At 39.3% G+C, this 25,212-nt stretch overlaps 1 protein-coding gene across 6 annotated transcripts in view; it reads right to left on the minus strand.

The window, feature by feature from the left end:
- SHROOM3 (shroom family member 3) overlaps positions 1–25,212 on the minus strand; it is a 236,223-nt gene that overhangs the window by 26,177 nt on the left and 184,834 nt on the right. For all 6 annotated transcript variants that reach the window (XM_072115744.1, XM_072115762.1, XM_072115779.1 and 3 more), the window contains 2 exons: positions 19,088–19,219; positions 3,300–6,384 (listed from right to left, as the gene is read on the minus strand). In XM_072115744.1, the coding sequence (XP_071971845.1) occupies positions 3,300–6,384; positions 19,088–19,219 (3,217 nt within the window). The remainder of the gene's footprint in view (positions 1–3,299; positions 6,385–19,087; positions 19,220–25,212) is intronic.

The raw sequence follows: 25,212 nt of genomic DNA on the forward strand, positions 1-25,212 counted from the left end.
TCCTACCAATTACTCTGAAAAAAGAGTAAAAGATAAAGAGTTTTTCACTATGCAGCAAACATCAAAAAAGCCAAGAGGAAGTTTAATTCCAAGGAAATAGCTGTAATTATAAGCCATTCCAAGCTGACAAGCAATGGCAATCTCACAGGCACATAGAAGATGATTTCCAACATGATATTACTGACATGATGCGGAATGGATTGCCGAGGATCTCTGTGAATAGACCTACTTTACACCAGAGAGTTTATTTTGATCAATTCTGACAAAAACAACTGACCAACTGATGTAAGTGGAGACTTAGCTGAAAATCAATCAAAACAGGACATTTTGCTGGGACCGGCCATCTTCTAATGTGCACTTGGTGTCCAAACTAACCAGATGTTGGGGAAGAAAGGATCAATCATTTTGGATTCAAGCAGCCTAATCCTTTGTTCTCATACATATTGAGCCACCACCAGAAATGTTTGACAGTGGCTTATCCCTTTCCTTTAGCTAAGTGTACTTATTGCCAACTTAAGGTTATCTAGAGCCAGGATACACTTGGGACACACCTAATATTTTAGGGATTGCAGTTCTTGGCGCATAAAAAAGTAACTAGCCAAGAATCTGTGAAACCCAATTAGCCATGGTTCCTTAGCACTGCTTGAATGGATGTATGGCCCTATCTAATGTATGCCTCTGATTATTAATAAGAAGGTTGAATGGGCTATCTAAAGTCTACATTTGCTATACTGTTTGTTATTTCAGTATTTTCTTTTTGGAACATGCTTTTCTCACAAAACTGAAATAACAGTTCAGTATTTCCTAAAATGAAACATTATGTATTATGTAATTCGTAATAGGAGGAAAACAATCGTGCTAGAAGGAGACCAAAAAAGGTTAGCAAGTCTTCAGTAGAAGCGAGTGGGCTTGGGAACAGACTCTCAGTTTTGCTGTGACCTAGTTAAAAGACATTTTTGTCTATTACCCGTGGAGCAGACGCAATTAAGCGACATGGACATTCTAATCCCACATGTTCAGCTGCATTCCCACATACTTCCTAAGCTCCGGCTCACAGTGTGTGCGTAAGCGACAGTGGTTGAAGCGCTGACAGTATGAGCTGAGTTATACACACAGGAAGTTATATGCCAATAGAAAGGGCTTAAAGTTAACAAATGCTTCACTTTAGATAATCATCAGTGACATATTTACATTCCAAATTTTAGGGTGCATATGGCCGTTGCTGATTAACTGTAGAAGTACCTTCCATTTGTTATTTTTTCACCAGACACAGAAGGTACATATCTATGACGTGTACAAAAATGAAGGTGGAAGGAAGAAGACAGCAAGAAGTCATCTGTCTTTTTAGTAAATGGGCTAAATGTTGAATGATGAGTAAGTTTTCAGAACCGGCTTGGGATCCTATTCTGTAGGTCAGATTTGAGAGCTGAAAAGACTACAGAAGGGACTACTGTGGCTATGTATTACACAGTAATTAAAATGCGTGTTAAGTGAAACCACATTTCTCCAACATTAACAACTGTTAAGAGAAGAGTATCCATAGTATTATGGCCAGCGAATGGATAGAGATTGCCAAAGCTGAGACAACAGGCAACAGCCAATAATGATAACATGACCCGTTTAAGTAAACATGATCTTTATATAATTAGTGGAAACGCTTATGGGGCTCTAGACCTTTTTGTGCTTTGCAACAATGTAATGTAACTGCCCTAAGTGTCCCAAGAAAAGAATACGGAAACAGGCATATAGAAATAGCATTATAGTGCAAAGGGCCTTGACATAATTTCCTTTTAGAAGACATTAAAATTATTTTATCTGTGAACCCCCAAAAGCACCAGTATGCAATACAGGATAATTAGAGAAGGCTCAATGATAATTACTGCTGCTAACAAAAAGAACTGATTATTGAATCTAGAATGCATCATTGACATAAACCATTGTCAGATGACATCCATGTCAAGAGCCCGCCTCTGGTAAAATAAAGAGATGTAATGGTCAGTGGGTTGATTTCTAAATTCTGAATACCTTCCACTAACGTTATAATGATAGCATTGCTATGTGAAACCAAGTGCATAGAACAGTGATGGCGAACCTTTTAGAGACTGAGTGCCCAAACTACAACAAAGACCTGCTTATTTATCGCAAAGTGCCAACACAGAAATTTAATTTGTGATTTATACTCCCTGCTCTGTCACAGTTTTTATTGATATCAGCACCTGAGGACACCAATAAAGCAGAAAATAGTCCCAGGTAGCACTGTCACTTTAAAATAGCTCTGTGTACAGCAAGTCCTGGACTGTCTGGGACTGCAAGAAGGTACCTGGAGTCATCTCTGGGGATGGCCTGGGTGCCCACTGAAAGGGCTCTGAGTGCCACCTCTGGCACCAGTGCCATAGGTTAGCCATCACTGGCATAGAATATCAATGAGTACTAGGCTCTTAATGAATAAAGAGAGACCTGTATATTGAGGATGGGCAGCACTAGTTAAAGAGTTTTTTACGTGATGAATTCTTTCCTCCAGAATGCCATCTATTCAGATATGGAATCTCCAGAGAGACAACAGCACAAAGTGGAGGGGGAGCTTGTCTCACTGCTCAGGTCAAAGAGTCAGACAGAGCCGTCATCAACAAAAAGTGAAGCTACAATGGGCAGAACTGTACCATGCAAGTTACTGGGACTCAAACTTAAAACATCATTTTTTTTTATACAATTTTACAAAGTATTAAAAATCAAATGGTCATTCTTCCCTAAAGGATGTTTGGAAAGTTCCTGCTACATTATATATACTGTATATTGTATATAGTAAAGGAAATCTACAAATGTAGCAAAAATAACTATCACAATTGATTCAGAAATTGAAAATTGTGATTTACATAATAGATAATAAAGTGAAAAATATATGTTATATAGTACATACTGGACTATGTTTGCAATAAATTCTCTCTGGACTACCGTACATAACAATTAGAATTCTCACATATTATTATACGGAATTGAACAGGGTTTTGTTCACATTGATAGAGCTGATAATAATAGCAACATCTGTATTATGAGTTATAATTAAAAGTATCTATCAACATAAAAATATAATTAATGAGTCATATGTTAAACAGAACTAAAGCTATATTTTGAAGACCATAAATAGAAACATATATACATTTGAAATGTACCTAGAACAACAGGAAGATTACAACGACTATGATAATCATGTGTTAATTATAAAAGACAAGTATTGTGCGGGTCATTTTACAGGATTAAAAGTTACATCTTATAAATATTATGTATTCATATTCACTTACATGGCTTCTTTTTTCAACTGCAGGACAGGATCTTGTTGTTATATGCAGAGGGTCAGACTGTGGCAATTTCTCAACCAAATCTTCAGCTGATGTTGCTTTGTCAGTTGCTCTTGAAGATGTCACTTCTCTCGGAAGGTTAGCTGGGATGCTTTTCAGCTCATTTTGTGATCTACTTTCGAACCTAAGTCGTTGTTGGACAAATGAACTAGTACGACCTCTACTCTCTGGATAATCACCTTTCTTCTCCATAGTAGCCAAATCAAACAGCCCTGTGAGACCAGGTGGGAGGGTTGAGGATACACGGCCTGGTTTTGATAGGTTATCCCTTGAATCCATTGTGCGAAATATGTTGTGCTCCTGAAGGGAATTCATGCTAGATGTAGAGGAGACGCTATGATTGTCAATTAAACTCCCTGAAAAGTAGGTACTTTGGGACCGCTCTTTTAAGAATCCAGATTCTTGGGATGAAGGCCTCCGACCAGTTTTACGCTCTATATAGTCTGCCAGGGCATTTTGCTGAAGCTGTTTAAGCTCTGGTTTAGAGAGGTTAACAGTAGAACAGGCTTTACCATCCCTCTCAAACATTCTACGTCTGTCTGCCACAGTTTGCTCCAAAAAGCTGATATTTTGTCCTCTTTTTTGGACGCTTGAAGATAATTCATTGTCAGATGCTCCAACTTCATTCATCTTTTCTGGCTCTGAGTAGGAACGTTTTTTTTGCTCTGCTGTCAAACGCCTTCTTGCCCCAATCCGAGCTACTTGGTGTGGTACACTTGTTCCTTCTTGACTTTGAGATTCTTGACTCTTTGCAAAGTTGTCTGTGGGTGTAATACTGTGTCTTTCTTTTGGAGCATGTGGAGACACTGGAGACCTACTGTATACAATGGCTGATGTCGGTCTCTGTGCTCTTTTTTCTGGCTTCTTGTATTGTGGTGGGCTAATTTCTAAATCTCTCCGTCTATAGGATGTTGCTTCTAGGACTTTGGACTGTGCATCTTTGATACTGTTCCTGTAAGCCCTGTTAAAACCAAGAGTGTCCTGTGAAGCACTCTGCCACTGGTCTTCTTTATTTGGCATTGTTTGGGAATCAACTGTTCTTTTATCACTGTCTGGCATGGTTTGCAAAACACACTGCTCATTATTAGTCTCCTGCGTTTTGTCTACTTGACTCTCTACTGTTGTTTTCTGAGCATTCCCTAATTTCACACTCCTACTTCCGGTTCTTTTTAACAGCTGAGTCCCAGTCACCTTATCATTAGCTGGGGAACTTGAAGGTTTACAGAATTCACCTCCTAAGATATGATCCTGTGAATTAAATTTACTCCTTATATCTTCAATGCTGTTCACAGATGCTCTGTTGCTTGATCCTCTTGGGCATTGTGCAGATTGTTGGCCATACATGCTTCCTACTGAAGCATGTGATTTTTGATTCTCATGTTCTCGTTGTTCAATTTTGTTAATTTTTTCAAACACTGAAGCCCGCTGTTTAACATCTGTCCTACCATGTGTAACATTACATCCACTTTGGTTGGTTCCTGAATGTAATCTTCTTCTGGGAAAGTCAACAATATTTATTTGAGAAGTTGATGATGGCTCGTGGGAATGCTGGAAGGTAGTATAAGATGTTATTGAACTATCAGCTTCTTCAATGTGCTTTATAACATTTCCACTATCTAATTTACCTTTAAAGTTAGACATAAGTGGCTGCTGTGTTTCATCTTTCTTACTATTTAAGCCAGTACTATATAAGTTCCCACAATCTTCATCCTTATTTATATCGGTGATGGTATTAGATCTAGATAGTTCAATACTGGTAGCACGGCAGAACACCTCTAGATTTTCTTTGCTGTTGCACAACTCATTCTGAAATGCAGGCCCAGAATGTCTCTTTTTTTCAATATTACCTAGTTCTTGCATGTTCTTTCTACAATCAGTTTGTAGTTGGGGATCAGTTTTACTGGATGACTGAATTAATCTTGAAGAAGATATTTTATTTTCATTGCTTTCTGTTAAACAAGTGTTATGCTCAGGACTAACAGAGAAGTGGAGTTTGTACTGAGCAAAATCTGTAGGCCTATCTTCTACTTTCTTATCAGTCTTGGTTTTGGGTTGGTTTGCTGACAAACTATTATGGACACTTTGACTACTTTTTACATTGCTTTCAAAATGTGGAAAAGAAACTCCTTTACCTCCATAGGATGTCCCTTCTTTGGCCAGTGCTGGGTATAGTCTTCCATTATTATTAATTAGTTGTGGGGCATGTGCAAAATGTGGTTCTGGAGATGGAACAGGATATATTCCTGCCGGAAGCATAGGTTGTCCAGGCTGTGGAATCTGTGAATAAATTTGTTTCGGTTTCATAAGAGGGCTACATTCAGGGCTCTTTTCCATTACAGTATGCAATTGTCCTTCCCCATACATTGGTTTCTGCTGCTGATTTATGCTGAAAGCCATAGGTGATCCTGGCCCTTTGGAATGTGTTCGAAAAGACTTATGTTGGTCCATGCTAGACCAAGAACTTGGCCTTTCATGATGTTTAGTTACTGCATAGCTGTCACTCCGAGTAGGTGGCATAGGAGGACCTTTTTCAGTGATATCACTCTCAGATAAAAATCTGTTGTGATCTAATCTACCAGCAGGGCCACCACTGTTTCTAGAGTATCCACCTGAAAATCTAGCCCGGTGTTTGATGAGTGATGAGTTTACCTCATACTCTTCTGACACTCCACGTTGAGAATCATAGACTGTCCTGATATACCTTATATCTGCATGCTTTATTCCATCTTGCAAGTTTCCTCGAGGAAGCATATTTTCCATAGAATAAGATCTCTCCTTGCAGTACATAACAGGATGGTATTCTGGAATACTGGAGTTAGTAGAAAATGAGCTATAAGCAGAATCCCTTTTGCTGTGAAGATGACTCAGTTGATCTATGGAGTTTGTAGACTTTGCTGGAGAAAGATGACAAGGTTGATATGTAGTTGATGTGTGCTCCAGGCTTTCCATGCTACCTCTTGAGCTGTACTGGTCAGGGCTCCTTCTTAAGTACCCATGTTCATAGCTGGAGAGATCGCTTGCAGATGAACTGAAAGAAAAAGACAGAGAAAAGTCTCACTGTTTGAAAGAAACATTACAATGAGCTTATAAATAAACTTGCAGATGAAATGTTTAGGTTATGGGAGGAACGGAAGAGGAACCATATTTGGAACCTACTCTGTTCCCTGCCAGTTGTCATTCCTGCATATTATAAGTAATTGCTTGTGGCTGCTGTGCTCATTCTTTTTATCCACGCAGTGCTGTCAGGATTACACAGATACGTACAGACATAGCCAGAATCCTTGACATTTCATACACGACCCCTATACTGATACCACTCAAACCTCCTACAAACATTAGAATAGTAGACTTGCCAGTGAGCACTAAAAAGTCTCCAAGTAAAGGATACACTGTATGTTTTACTTCTTCTCTTTTTATGGAGTTGAAAGTTTTCTCTGGCAATCTTCCTGGAAACTTGAAGCATTAGAGACATTTGTTTGCTATGAGAAATCTAAACAGACAAGACGAAAGGCAAAAAGAAAAAACACCCAGGCGTTCAGAGATGACTATTAACATGCCGTGCCTGGCTCATGAAGAGGAGCAATCGCCCCCTTTAATTCTAGGTAAACTGAAGACATTGGGGAACATGTACTAAATGCAGTTTACCTGTGTAGTGTTCAGGGTGCGCCAGATTCAGGATTTCTGGCGCCCCCTGCACAGCTCCGAAAGAGTGCACCACTTTTTTTTTTGGTGCACCTTTAACATGGGGCGTGCAACACAATTCTGTCGGACTTTGCATGTTAAATCTGGCGCACGGTCAGACTGAGCACCGGAACACCCGTAATTTGTGTCGCATGAAGACTAGTGCAGGCACACCACAAAAGGGTTGCATACAACACAAATGTAGCGCAGACACTTCTTAAATACCTGTGCAAGCAGGTTGCACTAAAAAAAACACGCTACATCCGACAGAAAACTGGTACATGGCCCCTAGTAAATGTGCCCCATTGTATCATTTTAGAAAAGTGTTTGCTTTGAGGTCTTCCTTCAGCTTATCTGAAATGAATGTTCCAATGTTCAATACATTAACAGTTCACAGTCCACCACCTACTTACTAGGTGAAATAAAAGGGAATATTATCAGAAAAATTACTTTTTATTCAAATTAATGCTTTCTATAACTTTCTATACTAGCTTACACTGGGTACAGAGCACTCTTAAAGGAGACTTACCATGAAAATCAAGCATGATACACCAGGGATGCTTAGTTATACATGACTGCATCTTAACTGTGTTATCCATGGCAGAAAGTGGTCATTGCTCACAAGCATATTTTTTAAGTTGATTTTAGAATAAATATTTTACAACAAATATAAGAACATTACAAGAGAAAGTATTTATTGTTTTTCATGCTTGATTTTGATGGTAGATTTCTTTTAATTGGTTGATACCTTCTGCATTGTGAAGATCACTTTTCTCTCTTGCTGTGTAAGAACACATGTTAAGAGTATGGTCACTTGAGCCAGAAAAGTTGCAGAATCTCCTCTTACATAAAATAGATTCCATATGATGGGCAAGATTTCTCAGAAGTATCAGAGGTAAAAACTGTACTAGCTACCCATGGAAACCAATTAGAGCTCAGCTTCTACTTTATAAACAGCTCTGGGAAAAAGTTGAGCACTGATTGGTTGCCATGGGCAACTAGAACAGTTCTTCTCTCCCTAAAATCCCCCTAAAATGTGAAAAGAGTTGATTCTACTGACACTGATATCTACAAAACTCATTAAGATAAATGAGGATAATAACATTTCTGCAGTATAACTGATGCCTGAAATCCCTTTTAATGTACATTATTACTTTCCATTCTACAACATTTTCTGGACAGTATTAGGAGGAATGTTTTTTTCCTTTTAAATGAATTTGCCCTGAATAATATGGAGATGTTATTCAAAGAGATAAATACAAATGTTACAATAACTAGCACCATATACAGTATCTACAGTACAGTATAGTGCAATTTTTTCTAGTGAGATTGTTAAAGTTTTATCGAATTGTATTTATGTACCAGCTGACAATACGTCTCCAGGGGGCACATGTACCTTTGTTTTGGCTTTGTGCTCCTGGCTTTTTTTTCTGCTTCTCAGATGTGTTATAGGCTCTTTACTTTTCAACCCCTTACTGACCTGTGACGTATAAGTACGTCACACATAGGCTGCCGCTATATGGACACGGATCGAGGGCATATTCCAGCAAACACCCACCAGTAACAACTGTGATTGGTGCTAGCAGCTTTAACAGTTTTTGCGACTTATAGAACAGTTGCAAAAAAGTCCCTAAAAAGGGGAAATAGCTCTGAATGTTTCCCCATGTCTGCCAATAGCAGGTATGGATTTGTGCCAAATTTGTGTAAAAAAATAATATTTGTAATTGGGTGATAACTTAGGGAACATTGCAGAAAACTTCCCAAAGACAAAATTTAAAGGGAGATTGTCTTAGCCGCAAAAAGGTTGCAAAAGTGTACATGTGCCTTAAAAGTTGCAAAAATGAAGAAAAAGCCAAGCCAAAACAAAGGTACATGTGCCTCTATGAATACCATCTCCATATGATCTCCAGACGTAAGAAGATTTAAAGGGCCAGCGCACCACTGATTGGTGCTGGCCGTTCCACGATAGGGTTAAAAGCCAGCCAATCCCAGGATTTCCTGACGGATCTTTATGCCCTGTGCTGCTGAGAAAGCTTGTGTCCCTGCCTTGTGCCTGTTTATAGATTTCCCCTTGTGACCATGTTTGACTTTGATCCTGTTCCGCCTGCCTAGACCTGTTGCTACATCCCCGATTCTGATTCTGTGCTACCCATCCTGACCTCCTGCCTGTCTCAGACTGTGATTCTGCCTAATGTCTGTGTACCTTGCCATGGCTGCCCTCATGGACAAAGTCGTACCTGTGCAAAAGTGTACATGTGCCTAAAAAGTTGCAAAAAAGAAGAAAAAGCCAAGACAAAACAAAGGTACATGTGCCTTTATGAATACCATCTCCATATGATAAAGGGTTAATCCTTTAAGACGTCATCGTCTGCGGTGGTCCAGTGGGTCCACTACCCATGGAGCCTGACACTACTGTTATCAAAGATAGTGGAGATGGTCTTCATGCAAGCCCCATGAGTCCAGTCTTATCGAGCATGCACAGTAACTATGTTTCCATTCCCCTACCTAATATGACAGCAGGCAATCTTCTGGTGACCTACATGTATGACAGCCATGCATCAAGACATGCAAAATAATTCATAGGAATTGGCCATTGCTTGGACTTTTTGGTTTCTTAATGAGATGACCTAGGGTGGGAGGTACCCTTACAGGTGAAGAATTAAACTTATTTCTTACATTTTTTTTCATTATATAAACAATAATACTATATACACATTTCATTTATGTATTCAAATCTATACACTTGTTCTATATAAATTTGGTTATTGTACTAAAAATCTGATAAAATTGTGAATTTTGCATGTTTTTAGGAATTTTGCTCTAATTAATGAGTTGATTATATATATATGTATTTATTATATAGGTCTTTGAGTATGCACCATTGTATGGCTTGGCTAAAGCTGGAAAACAGCTGAAATGTTGCTTAACTTTTTTTCACTACGTGGGAGTGCTGCCTTCTTTGTGAAATTTAATCGGACTCTTTTTGATGAGAGGATTAGGATAGCACCCTGACTGCTTCATCTAAGACTGATGTCTTTTTGTGTTTATATATACTGTAAATATATACTTTTTATATATATATTTAATATTAAATGGGTAAATGCTTGTCTGGGTTGTTTAGCTATTTTGGCTATTTGTTATTGAGTCATGCCTTGGCTAATCTGTTGTCACTGAGATGGTAGTTGTAATATTGATGTATTACAGTTAAAAGATTCTTTGTACCATGTTAGACAGTGGTTAAAAAGATGAAAGTTGAGAGTCCTCAGTTGATGATGCCTTTTAATGGCCAACTAAAAAAGATGATAAAATTGCAATTGAAAGCTTGCAATAGTCATCATATCTTTTAGTTAACTTATTACAGTTGTTACTTTGTGATCTATATATGTATGTTTTTACAGTACAATGAAATAGGCATATGCACCATATACACCTTGGCTTGTGCAAATAATATGCAGCCAGCGGTGACCTAATAAAAATACAATTTCATTACAACTTCTAAAAACAAGACTGTGAATGTTAAAGTCTTTCCTTTGCTCTGTTGCTCCTATAATAAACCACTGTAAGGTAACACAAAAATACATTAAAAGAGCACCAATCTGTCCTATGGGACCTTGGCTTTGAACCTTAATGCATTGTAGTGCACAACATGAACCACAACTACATATCTTCTTCCACATAACACATGTTCTCATTTAGATGCAGTGTGGAGCACAATTTTCCAGGTTCAGTCAATAAAAAGCATCATAACCCTCTTAGAGCATTGTTTGTTTCCACATCCAGCAAAACATGCTTTAGTAGCACAAGATATCATCTGTGTCAGGTTCAATCAGAACACTTACTCTTTGTTCTTGAAAGTCAAACAATAAACTGTCCATTTCAGGTCTCACATCTTGTACAGATTTCCAGGGAGAATTACACTTGGGACTAAACTGAATGGAGCAAACTATCTGCTGCAGGAGATCAGAATATGCTGGAGCATCACAAAATCCCTGATGCCAATATTTAGAGATGAAGAAACTGAATGACAGGCCATTGTCTGGGATGATTCTTCTGTTGCTTGTACTGAGGTTTTTAGTCAAGATTATTTTAGGATCTCATGCACATGCCCTGGTACTGACTACAACTAGAATCCCAAGCATGTCTTTCTTTGCCTCCAAAACAACATGTGCTGAGAATTCATGAGCAGAAACAGACGTTTGGAAATCCCAGGCTGAACTCCTCACCCTTGGAGGATTGAAAATGATGTAACATCTCTGGCATGGCTCATTCATTGCACTGTCTTCTGGCAGTACTTGCTCACTCATTCGTACACTGGCATTTTTGCATAATTTCTATTTTGATTTTACCGGTCTGCTATTGTTTCTTGGTGGGCTACAATGATTCCATTTTAATCAATATTCCGAAAGAGGGAAGCGGGAGCTGTGAGATAACAAAGGACCCCCTCCAAAACCAAATCTATGCACACACGCCCTCACAGCTATGTCTCCTTTAATTGAGGTTGATCAAGCTCTCTTGGGCCAGATATAACATAGTATTCATGGTATTAGCTCTGATGTCCAGTATTATCTATGGTTTATGACATAAACCATAACGAAATATACAAACATCTATTATTTCCACAGTAAACACATACTGTAGCTTTTTATTGTTTGCATTGCCCTCAGTACAGTTAGAAATACCCAGGCCAGATGCTGTCCTTTCCATATTGTGCTGTGGCAAGGATTCTGCAGCTTATATTTTAATACAAAAAGCTGCACAACCTGAATACATTTCATAGTAATAGTATATACTTACAATCAGCAGCAAAATAATAAATATGAAAGTATGTTTCTATCACACAGATGCTGGATGATTAATCTAGTGCAGTATAAGACTGGTGAGTAGTACTTTGCAGCTCCTATTAGTTGTTCAAGTTTGCTGCTCCACAATATAGAATTTTTTGGCACATGGACTGAATTTTCTGGTGCATGGGCTATTTTCCATCTGATCAAGCGCAGAAAACTACCTGAAAATGGTCTAAAAAGCTCAGTAAATGTGGCGCAGGGCATTTCAAGTGCAAATTACTTGTATTTTCTGGTGTACACAGATTAATACATCTTTCCCAATGTCTTTAAAATTCTACACAACGGGCTCTCTAATACACCTGAATAGCTGGTAATGCTCCATAAAAGTTAAGTGTGGACTAAATCAGCAGCATTATGGAGCAGAGCCTATCACAGCCTGCACCTTGGTCAGATGCTTTTTCTTAGTGTATATGCAATAAATTAAGTGAAAAATGCAGCAATTTTGCAGCATATCCATAGGGAAATCTAGTACGGTGCGAGCCGGGTCCCGGTACATGGAGTGGGCTCGCAGGCCGAGCCCTCTCCATAGCCGGTAAGTCTTTGCTGCATATTGCAGCAACGGCTTACCGGTAACACCCGTGATCGGTGCTAGCTGCCGGTGGCTTCAAAAAGATGCCGGCACATGGGGAGCGGCAATCCGTCGCCATGACAGTCTCGGGTCTTCTGAAGACCCGAGGCTGTCTCGTTTTAACCCATTCATTAAAATGTGCTATAAGCACATTGTAATGAATGAGGAGGAAAATCCCCATATACTGCCATACTGCAGACAACCTAGGGTTAAAGTACCCTAGGGAGTCTGAAAAATAGTAAAAGTAAAAATAAAAAAAAAGTTAAAAAAAAATAATAATAAAAAAACCTAAAAATTCAAATCACCCCCCTTTTCATAGAACTGATGTAAATATTAATAAACAGTAAAAATCATAAACACATTAGGTATCGCAGCATCAGAAAATGCCCGATCTATCAAAATATAATAACGGTTTTGCACTGCGTTTTACCCCGTAAGTTAAAACAGCGCCAAAAGTCATTTTGCCATTTTGAAAAATATAAAAAAAAGTGATCAAAAGGTTGCACAGTCCTAAAAATTACAACAATGAAAACACCATCAAAAGTTGCAAAAAATGACAACACCCACAGCTCCGTCACCAAAGTATGAAAAAGCTATTGGCGCCAGAAGATGGCAAAATAAAAAAAAAATGTGTACAGGAGGTTTTAATTTTTGTATGAAAACATTACAAAACTGATACAAATTTGGTATCCCCGTGATCGCACCAACCCAAAAAATAAAGTAGACATGTCATTTGTGGCACATAGTGCATAGTGAAAGCTATAATATCCAAGCCCACAAGAAAACAGCGCAAATGCGTTTTTTCACCATTTCCACTACATTTGGAATTTTTTGCCCACTTCCCAGTAAAGGCGGTCCCCTACTTAAGAACACTCGACTTACATACGACCCATAGTTACAAACGGACCTCTGGATGTTGGTAATTACTGTACTTTAGTCCTAGGCTACAATAAACAGATGAAACAGTTATCAAATGTGTCTGTAATGAAGCTTTAGTCTTAATATTGATTCTTATGACAACCCAACATTTTTAAAATCCAATTGTCCCAGAGACCAAAAAAGTTCTGGCTGGGATTACAATGATAAAATATACAGTTCCAACTTACATACAAACTCAACTTAAGAACAAACCTACAGACCCTATCTTGTACGTAACCCGGGGACTGCCTGTATAGTACACAGCATGGAATTTTAAATACTGTCACTATGAAGTGCAATTTGTTACGCAAAAATTATGCTGTCACACAGCTCCTTATGTGTAAAAATAAAAAAGTTATAGATTTTTGTAGGTGGTGAGTGAAAAATGGAAGTGAAAAAACTAAAAAGGGCCAAGTCATTAAGGGGTTAAAAAACATCTATTTAGTGCAAAAACCTGTGTATGTCTATCTAAAAACAAAATGGAAACATTTTAACAAGCCAGCACCAATAGTTTCCTAAAATCACGCTGTGCCTTTTTTCTTTTCTTTTTTTTCACTTTAAAGGTGTCTTCCATAAATTGAAATACCTTACCCCAATAGTTATTTAATTTTTGGCAACCAAATGCTACATGTGGGAAATCTGCATTTTCCAGGAGGCACCTCCAGCACCTAGTGTTCTCCTTCAGTTTCATCCTCAATAATCCATAAGGGGAATAATATAATTGAACAAATTAAATTGTAACATTCTATGATTCCAGGATAGGGATTACAACCCGATACCCCTATAGCACTTTTCCCAATCTTCACTAGACATTACTGCCACTTGGTCGTGCCACTTTTTCTTAGATGGATATACTACCCCCTTTGCAAACCAGCAAATTATATATCTATATAAATGAGAGATCACCGTATTCAGTGCCGAAGTGGCCGCCCCTCCCTTCAAGGAAGTTCTTGACACCATAAACACTACAAACACATTTGAGAAAATAATATCACTTCAAACTAACAAACATAACTTATATTTAGACCCCTGGCAGAGCTGGATTAACAGCCCCTTCTCTGTACCCTAGGGAATCATGACAATAATTCCCTAAATTCAGTTTGGCACCAAAGATATTAGAATTATCTCGCCTAACAGAACATTCGGCTAAGAAGCAGACAGCACATCACACCTAAGTACATAATTAGTCAATTAGACTCCCTACTGACACAGGTTGTTCTTGGTTATGTTTTTATTTGTTACATGTTATATAACGTTCAACTTCCATCAGATCTACCACGGCAACATGTATACCATTTAGATTACTATATAAAGAGATAGAAATAAAAATATATAGATTTCTTATGTGACCGGAGCTCCAGACGTTCACAGAGGTTTTCACTCCAAACGTTCACAATAATTGTTCTCGTTTGTCCTCCGTTCTGCTCACAGCACAAATCCACAGATTCTCCAGATATGAGTACGAGTAAAAATCTATATATTTTTATTTCTATCTCTTTATATTTTAACATAGGGACTTCTGGATCAGTCCTGGACCGTTGTTTTAGCTCCGAGAGGGTTAAACAGGGCCGTACCTGTCATGAGGCGAGATGAAAATCTCGCCTCAGGCGGCAGATGTCTGAGTCCTGATGGGAGCAGCATCTTGGGGGAATAAAATGAGGGTGATTCAGGTGCCCATTGCCGCCCGAATCACCAACCATGATATTAATCGCGTCTGCTTCTTTAAGAACACAGACGCGATTAATATACAGAGCGGCGCAGGCCTGTTAGGCTGCGCCACTCTGTTGCTCTGGAGGACCCAGGCGGCGTGTGATGATGTCACGCCGCCTGCGTCCTGGCACAGAGCATTCGGCGGGAGAAGGCAGTAGCTGCGTACAATCTCTGGTCTCCGCGCCGGCTTTGGCAGAGGTAGATAACAATCCCCTTCAAACTCATGGAGGAGGCTCAGGCCATGCATCAGGTAACACAAGAGCTGCTCCTCCGTCGGATCCCCGCGATGCTCACACAGAAGCAGCCCACACTGGGTCGTCCCCACCATCTGTACACAGGGCTGCTGATCAGCCATAGACTCAAGGAACAGCAGCAGCCCTAGCAGCACAGAGTGCAGCAAATGTCAGCCAAAGAGCTGCACCATCTTGGGGACACAATTGAAGATCGGCTGATCAGTCAGGAGGCACTGATGTATGTATATACTGTTTTTTATATGTGTGTGTTTATGGTGTGTATGTGTGTTTATGCTTTGTGTGTGTATATGCTGTATGAGTATATATGGTGTCTGTGTATGGTGTGTACATACTATATGTATGTGTGCATGATGTATATAAACTGTGTGTATATGATGTATGGTATGTATACACTCACCGGCCACTTTATTAGGTACACCTGTCCAACTGCTCGTTAACACTTCATTTGTAATCAGCCAATCACATGGCGGCAACTCAGTGCATTTAGGCATGTAGACATGGTCAAGACAATCTCCTGCAGTTCAAACCGAGCATCAGTATGGGGAAGAAAGGTGATTTGAGTGCCTTTGAACGTGGCATGGTTGTTGGTGCCAGAAGGGCTGGTCTGAGTATTTCAGAAACTGCTGATCTACTGGGATTTTCACGCACAACCATCTCTAGGGTTTACAGAAAATGGTCCGAAAAAGAAAAAACATCCAGTGAGCGGCAGTTCTGTGGGTGGAAATGCCTTGTTGATGGCAGAGGTCAGAGGAGAATGGGCAGACTGGTTCGAGCCGATAGAAAGGCAACAGTGACTCAAATCGCCACCCGTTACAACCAAGGTAGGCAGAAGAGCATCTCTGAACGCACAGTACGTCGAACTTTGAGGCAGATGCGCTACAGCAGCAGAAGACCACACCGGGTGCCACTCTTTTCAGCTAAGAACAGGAAACTGAGGCTACAATTTGCACAAGGTCATCGAAATTGGACAGTAGAAGATTGGAAAAAAGTTGCCTGGTCTGATGAGTCTCGATTTATGCTGCGACATTCGGATGGTAGGGTAGGAATTTAGCGTCAACAACATGAAAGCATGGATCCATCCTGCCTTGTATCAACGGTTCAGGCTGGTGGTGGTGGTGTCATGGTGTGGGGAATATTTTCTTGGCACTCTTTGGGCCCCATGGTACCAATTGAGCATCGTTGCAACACCACAGCCTACCTGAGTATTGTTGCTGACCATGTCCATCCCTTTATGACCACAATGTACCCAACATCTGATGGCTACTTTCAGCAGGATAATGCGCCATGTCATAAAGCTGGAATCATCTCAGACTGGTTTCTTGAACATGACAATGAGTTCACTGTACTCAAATGGCCTCCACAGTCACCAGATCTCAATCCAATAGAGCATCTTTGGGATTGTGGTGGAACGGGAGATTCGCATCATGGATGTGAAGCCGACAAATCTGCGGCAACTGTGTGATGCCATCATGTCAATATGGACCAAAATCTCTGAGGAATGCTTCCAGCACCTTGTTGAATCTATGCCACGAAGAATTGAGGCAGTTCTGAAGGCAAAAGGGGGTCCAACCCGTTACTAGCATGGTGTACCTAATAAAGTGGCCGGTGAGTGTATATTATATGTATGATGTCTATATATTGTATATGTGCATATACTACAGTATTTATATATAGTATGTGTGTATATATTGTGTTTATACTGTATGTTTGTGTATATACTGTAGGGTGTTTATATATACTTTATGTCCAAGTATATATTTATATGCTATAATGTTTATAATGTATATGTGTTATACAGAATGTGTATATGATGTGTATAAATGTATGATGTGTACATATTTTGTGTGTGTATATACTTTATGAGTTTGTTTATAATGTATGTATGAGTGTATAAATATATATGGCTACATAAATATGTGAGTGTATTAATATGTGTAAGAGTGTAGCACTTCATGCACTCTATGGGGGATCTGTATATCGGTGCTGGATTTTAATTAAACTGGGTGTCCTTATATGGAATACTGTGTATCACATAATTTGGTGTGATATTTTAAAGAAGAATTCGCTTTTGTCTGCCACAGACTGACTACTTGTGTGTAAGGTAGCATCATTGGGTCCATGGGGGGGTGGGGGCAGCATTTTCAAGTTTCGCCTCAGGCAGCCAAAAAGCTGGAATCGGCCCTGGGGTTAAAGTTAAGTGTGCAGCACTACACCCAAAGAGTTAACCATTTATTTTACTAACTGCTTGTAAAGGAAAATAAGTGTTCACCTGTCACACCAGATGTTAATCATGGCATGTTTATGATTGTCAGTGTTGTTTCTCTGAACTGTGATGCTTTCTTTTTCTTTAAATAAAATTTATAAAAAAAAAAAAAAAATTATATACCTGCATCCATACACAAAGTGAAGCTACATTTCTTAACAACCGAATTGTTGGCGTGCGGAAGTTGAAGAAATCTAAAAAAAACCTGAGTCACCCCACCAAATAGTGTTGGCTGTGCCTTTTTCAGGGCTGCCATCAGGGCAATACTGTTGGTAATGCCATTCGGGATATGTTCACACCTTTCCTTGCCTTGTCTGATACATCTTTAGGCCTTAGCTAAGAGCCCTATTACACATCCCATTGATCTGGCAGGATGATGGATAGTACATCAAACCACCATGATCACTATTTTACCTCAACAGTTTGTTGTTTAGTCCTTTGTTGGCTGACTGGCTGTATAAATGCACAGGTCAATTGTTAGAAACAAATATGCACACTATTTCCCAAATAACTGGGCCATGGAATAAATCTGTAAGCAGTTTTTTTTCTTCTTTCTTCTTTCTTTTGTAGTCTTCCACCCCCTTGGTTTAGATATTGATATGACATGATACCACTGGATGGTACTGTGGATATTAGCAAATATATGTGCGCTAATTTTGGAAAATTAGTATGAACACCAGATCAGCGAAGTTATGATTTATTATGTCAGACATGATTTTCCTGGCTTGTTTTTGTGTTGTTTAACAAGGTTAATCTTTTGTGTTGGTTTGTATGTGTGACAAACTACTCAATACAATTTAAAAAAAAATAAAAAATCTGTAAGCATGATAGAAGATTTTAGTAGGCTTAGTAGCACCTCTTTGAGAAGACCACCTACTACTGTACACTGAAGTTTACCGTATTATAGTTTATGTTTATGCACCCACTTTTTAATGCAATATACGCATGCATTTTGCAGATTTAGCTTAGTGTCTTTTTCCCCATATGTTTGGCCTATTTCAGTGCAATAGAAGAAAGCTAAAGCATAATTGTAACCTCCTTATTGCTAAAAATAATTATGATTATAGAGCTTTCTTTCCAAAAGGCAATAATGGTTGTTTTAATGACCACAGCCTTTTTGATGCTAATTCACTTCTGAAAATTGTTTATTTCAATTAAGCTGACAGTACACATGGTAATTCTCCAAAGCTAGCCCTGAAATCTACAGAAGCATGTAGGGTGACCATGCCATGTACTGCCTCTGGCACTAAATAGCAGCCCTATTCTCTTAGATGAAGCAGATATAACCCATCAATTAACAAGTAACACTAACAGCCACTGATGTCCCTTGGAGACATTTTAAATGTCTGAAAACTATGACTCCTGTACATCATTTACAACTAATATATACGAAAAATCTCAACTCGTTTAACTTAAAAATAATATTTGTGCAATAAAATTTTACAATGTGCAGGTCTTGTGTGAATAGTTACAATATAATACATTTTTCTCACCTTGAATGGTAAGCCTGGTGCCATGGAGATCCTATCGTCCCCTGAGATATTTGCATCATGCTGGGATTCGGTTGGTTCTCCAGTAACTTGGACGAGTGCCAGGAATGAGGACGAGGAATAGACAGACTGTGCCTATGGAGACATTAAAAATAAATTGAGTACATTAGAAATACTTTTCAAGTCCAAATCAGTAGATTTATGTTTTATTTCATTTGATATTTCGTATATAATATTGTGACATTAAATATATTCTTAACTGTACAGTAGTTACCTGCCAATTTTACCTACAAAACCAGTGATGCCACTGGTGGCTTCAGACATTGTCACTTGTTGTTTTGTGCTCTTTGTATTTCGAGGCATGGAAAATAATCCCAACTATAAAGTTGCCACAAGAACTACTTATTCTCTTCTCGTTCATTAGTTGGGTCTATCAGTAGGTCATGCTAGGTCTGTAGAGCTATGTGAGTTATATCCAGGACAGGATGCAATACATCTCAATTTTTATATTATATACACCCTCTTGGGCATGTTCAGGAGTAATGGTTTCTTAATGCAAATGACACAGCAAACAGTGCTTTTTATTGTTTGTATATATATATTATATATATATATATATATATATATATATATATATATATATATATATATATATATATATATCCAATATAATAATATAATACCTTCACAACAAAAATTATTTTTACAAAACAGAGAATAGTTACTCACTGAGTATGGTAGAAACGTTTCAAGGTAGATCTACTTGCTGTTTGGGAGTGTATGTCAAGCAAGGAGTACATGTCAATATGTTGTAAAATTGCGAAGTACGTGGGCATATAGCCTTTAAAAAGAAGGGACATAGAGCAGCAAACAGGAAAAAAGGGAACATGGGGATGCAGGCTGGAGAAGAGATGTGCAAGCTGAAAAAATAGGGAGACATACAATAGAGACCAAAAGTTTGGACACTCCTTCTCATTCAAAGAGTTTTCTGTATTTTCATGACTAAAGATTGTAGATTCACACTGAAGGCATCAAAACTATGAATTGACATGTGGACTTATATGCTTAACAAAGAAGTGTGAAACAACTGAAATCATGTCTTATATTCTAGGTTCTTAAAAGTAGCCACATTTTACTTTGATTACTACTTTGCACACTCTTGGCATTCTCTTGATGAGCTTTAAGAGGTATACACCTGAAATGGTCTTCCAACAGTATTGAAGGAGTTCCCAAAGATTTCTGAGGCTGGTGAGGTGGTCCTCATGTGAGCCAGTTTCTTGATGGTTTTTGCAACTGCACTTGGGGACACTTTCAAAGTTTTCCCAATTTTTCGGACTAAATGACCTTCATTTCTTAAAGTAATGATGGCCACTTGTTTCCCTTTACTTAGCTGCTTTTTTCTAGCCATAATACAAATTCTAATTCTAGGAGGACTATCAGCTGTGTATCCACCTGACTTGTGCACAACTGATGGTCCCAATTTCATTTATAAGGCAACAAATCCCACTTACTAAACCTGACAACGCCCTCCTGTAATGTGAAAACCTTTTCTGGAGACTCTTGAATCTCTTGGACCTCTTGAGGCTCATCAAGACAATGCCAAGCATGTGCAAAGCAGTAATCAAAGCAAAAGGTGGCTACTTTGAAGAACCTAGAATATAAGACATATTTTCAGTTGTTTCACACTTTTTTGTTAAATGGGTTTTCCCATGAAAGAAAATTCTCAAATTTCAATCCCCTAGTGATGTCAACACAATAAAGATAATTTTTAACCCTTTACTTCACAATTTTACTAAGTTTTATTGCTGTTTCAGCTCTTATCACTCAGAGATGGTCAGTGCAAAAAATTCCAGGGTGTGAGCCATCTAGTTCTGTGAGATGACAAGGTGGTGAGATTATCAGGGTACAAGTTTACATACACTTTCATTTACTTCCTGAACATTGTACTAGTATCTGATATATAGCAAGAGAAATGAGACAGATCAAAGATGATGATCCATGAGATGCCTATTGCACACAATGACAGACAGCTCTCTTACATCTCTCCTATTCCACAAAACACTAGATCTGCTGTACCCCCTGGATAAGGAACTTATCAGTCTGTAGCTTGTAGTTCTCCTCATGCGGCTCCCAGCAGGAATTCAGGGTCTGTGTATCCTTACGTAAGCTCCGTCCTGGACAGCAGGGGTGGGGCTAGAGTGCAGGATGCAGAGAGAGAGAGAAACTCAGCTCCACGGTCGTCACACAGAAATTCAAGATGGAGTCCCGACCCTAAATCAGAAGCTACAGCGTTGTGTCTAGGGGCAACTGAAATTGTGTACACCAGGACTGATAGAGACAGGCTGTGAAATTCTGTATTTTTGTTATTAAAAGTGAATGAGAGAATGTGTTATTTTTGTTATCCTGAGTACATTTAAGAAATTGTCTTCAAGGAAATACCACTTTAAGTTAATAATTCCACATCTGCTAATTCATTGTTTTGATGCCTTCAGTGTGAATCTACAATTTTTAAAGTCATGAAAATACAGAAAACCCTTTGAATGAGAAGGTGTGTCCAAACTTTTTGTCTGTTCTGTAGAGGATCAGGCTGAAAAATAGGGGAACAGAGTGGCACAGGCTGTAGAAAAAGGAGGATGTGGATGTGAGATAAAAAAAAAACATAGAGGGGCAGGCTGTGAGAAAGAGGGGGCATGGTGTGCCGGAAGGGGAAAGAAGAAGATATGTGGTGCAGGCTGTGAAGTGAATAAGTGCAGGTTATGTTAAGATGGGCGCATTGAGGTACTAGCTATGATAAGGTAGCAAGGGGAACATGGTTATGCAGGATGTGTAATATTTTTTACTTTTGTAGTGGATGTGGTTTAAAAAAACAATGTGCTTAGAGTATCAGGGTACAGGTTTATCTACACTTAGCTTCTTTTTTTTAGCTTCTAAACATTATAGTATCTGACACATGGCAAAATAGAGATGAGACAGATCAGAGATGAGAGATGATATGATCCATGAGATGGATATAAAATATAATGACAGTCTCAGCTCTGCTCACTCACCTAATCAATTAACACAGAGTCAGCTCTGCGATATCCCCATCCCCTGGATAAAGACCTTCTCTGTCTGTAGCTAGTCGAGTAAGTCTCTGCACACTGCTGTTTGGCAGCAGGAGGTGCCTGTGTCTGAACTGGTCTTGTAGGGGGGAGGTGCAGAAAGCAGAAAGCACTGCAGTGTGCAAACAAGAGATGCTATTCATGAGAAGAATTATTGGTTTATTTATGGTTTTGTCCAGGGACATTTGTGTTCATACACTTTATATGGTTTTCCCTATCCCTATTCCTTTTGTTCTTATTCCTCAATCTTAATACAGCCCCCCTTCCTCCCCCATGGACTATGAATCTTCCCAGCTCTCTGTCTACACTGTCGTTTTGCCCTGCACAAATGTCGTTGCCCTCCCCCCAGGTCTTTAGTTTAAACACTCCTCCAACCTTCTAGCCATTTTTTCCCCCAAAACAGTTGCAGCCTCCCAATTGAGGTGCAGTCCATCCCTACTGTAGAGCCTATAGCCGACAGAAAAGTCAGCCCAGTTCTCCATGAACCCAAATCCTTTCTTCCTACACCAACTTTTGAGCCACTTATTTACCTCCCTGATATCCCACTGCCTTTCTGGTGTGGCACATGGTACAGGTAGTATTTCGCAGAAAACTACTTTTGAGGTCCTTGCCCTGAGCTTATGGCCTAAATCCCTGAAATCATTTTTAAGGACCTTCCACTTACCTCTTACTTTGTCATTAGTGCCAATGTGGACCATGAACGCTGGTTCCTCACCAGCCCCTCCCAGTAATTTGTCAACATACCGAGCCCGAGCACCCGGCAAACAACAAACTGTCCGGTGCACAGTCTTTGTGACTGATTTCCCTCTCTGTTTCCCTAATAATCGAATCTCTCACTCCTAACACCTGTCTGACCTTGCCTGTGCTCCAATTATCCTTCTTACTGGAGCAGACAGGTCCCTGGTTGCTAGATGTCATATCTTGCTGCATTGCTACCCCAGAGCTGATATTCCCCTCATCCGCCAGCCTGACAAACTTTTTGGGGTGCACCAGATCAGAACTAGACTCCCTGCAACTTTTCCCTCTACCCCGCCTTCTACATGTTACCCAACTAGCTGCCCCCTCACTCTGCACCTCCATACTTACATCCCCGCACCTATCATCCTCAGAGAGTTTGTGCTCCAGGAGCAGCAAACTTCACTCCATATTGTCAATTGCCCGCAGCCTTAAACATGCTCATTTAGATCCAGAATCTGGGCAATTTTCACACATCCCACAAAGCAGTATTCCCCCTCAAATGGCTGTTCAAGGAAAGCATACATGGCCCAGGATGTACACTGTGTAGCAATGCCACTTATGGAATCCATCGTGCTAATGCAAGAATGCAAGAGAAATATGGAAGAAAAGAAGATTTTAAAAGTAAAGTAATACAAAAATACAGCAGTTACCTGCTACAGTCCCTAAAACTTAATTCCCTTAATCCTAAATTCCACTTTGGACACTGCATTCACTTAGGATCATTGCACACTCACTTTTCTGATGCTCATAAAACATTATTTGCCACAAAAATCTGCTGTGTTGACTGCAACAAGATTTGCAAACCACCAAACAAACTGACCACAGAAGTATATAAAGGCTGCTAATTAGATAGCCACACCCCATTATTAATAAGGCAGCATCTTTGCTATACTGTCTAGATAAGCAAGGTGAAGACTTAACCAGCACTATACCCCCACACAATATACAGATTATTCAAGTAAAATACCTTCAGATCTACTTGGTTGCAATTAAACCCACACAAATGAATATCAGAAAAAAAATGTAAATGCACTTATCTATTTGTTGCTGGATCCAAAAAAGTACTCCTTCCCTTAATCCTAAGTCCCACTTTGGACACTGCACATACTTAGGTTCAGGATAAATCAGACATCCTAGGGGTAAAGTACCCTAGGGCAGTGTTGGCTAACCTATGGCACGGGTGCCAAAGATGGCGCTCAGAGAGCTTTCTGTGGGCACCCAGGCCATCTTCCTAGCACAGAGTTCAGCAGACATGACTCAGAGAATCTTCCTGCAGTCCCAGGAAACTTAATAGATGCTGCTCTCAGGGCTATTTACAAGTAACGTATCCGTGGTTGTTTGGAACTGCAGGAAGAGTGAGAAGGTGTGAACAGAGCTGAATTATATTTAAAGGTTCTCCGTCTGATCCTATGATTCTTCCTTTACATTGACACCCTGGAGAGAGGCTACAATGATTGTCCAAATTTGCCCTCTGTCTTTTAACAGTATTGTTGGCTTCAGGGACCATATGCGATTGAAAGTTGTGGACGTACAGATAGCAATTAGTTTCTGCTTAAATTGTGATGTTGGCACTTGACGATAAATAAGTGGATTTTGGTAGTAGTTTTGACACTCTCTAAAAGGTTTGCCATCACTGCCCTAGGGGTCTGAAAAATAGTAAAAAAATTTTAAAAAGTTTATATTAAAAAAACCTCAAAATTAAAAAGTTCAAATCACCCCCCTTTTCCTTGAAGTCATATTAATATAAATAAACAGTAAAAATCATAAACATGTTAGATATCCCAAAATGCCATATCTATCAAAATATAATAATGTTTTTTTCACTGTGTTTAACGGCGAAAGTAGTGCTCAAAGTAGAAAATGGCACTTATTTTGAAAAATATAAAACATTCTGTAAAAAATTAGCAAAAGGCTGTACTGTCCTAAAAATAGAAGAATTGAAAACATCATCAAAAGAAAAAAATAATGACACCACCCACACTCACTCTCACACTCTGTACACAAGGCGGAGTCTCCAGGACTTATACTCCAGTTGATCCGCCGCGCTGGAGGCTACAACTATCACACGCCGGCGCCCATCATCAGAACGCCGGCGTCTTTATTATTTTCTGTGTCCCGAATGAATATAAACTATCATTCTATTTAGTCTTATCCTCTACGGTTCTCCTGACGAGCCCCACTATCAGGGGCGAAACGCGTAGAGGTGGAGAGATGAGAAGATAGGACATATGTTTAATGTAGCACACTAGGACTCCTATAAGAGCAGGGAGATAGAGTAACCTCCGTAGT

The sequence above is a fragment of the Engystomops pustulosus genome, chromosome 1 (assembly GCF_040894005.1).
Source record: "Engystomops pustulosus chromosome 1, aEngPut4.maternal, whole genome shotgun sequence".
Taxonomy (NCBI): domain Eukaryota; kingdom Metazoa; phylum Chordata; class Amphibia; order Anura; family Leptodactylidae; genus Engystomops; species Engystomops pustulosus.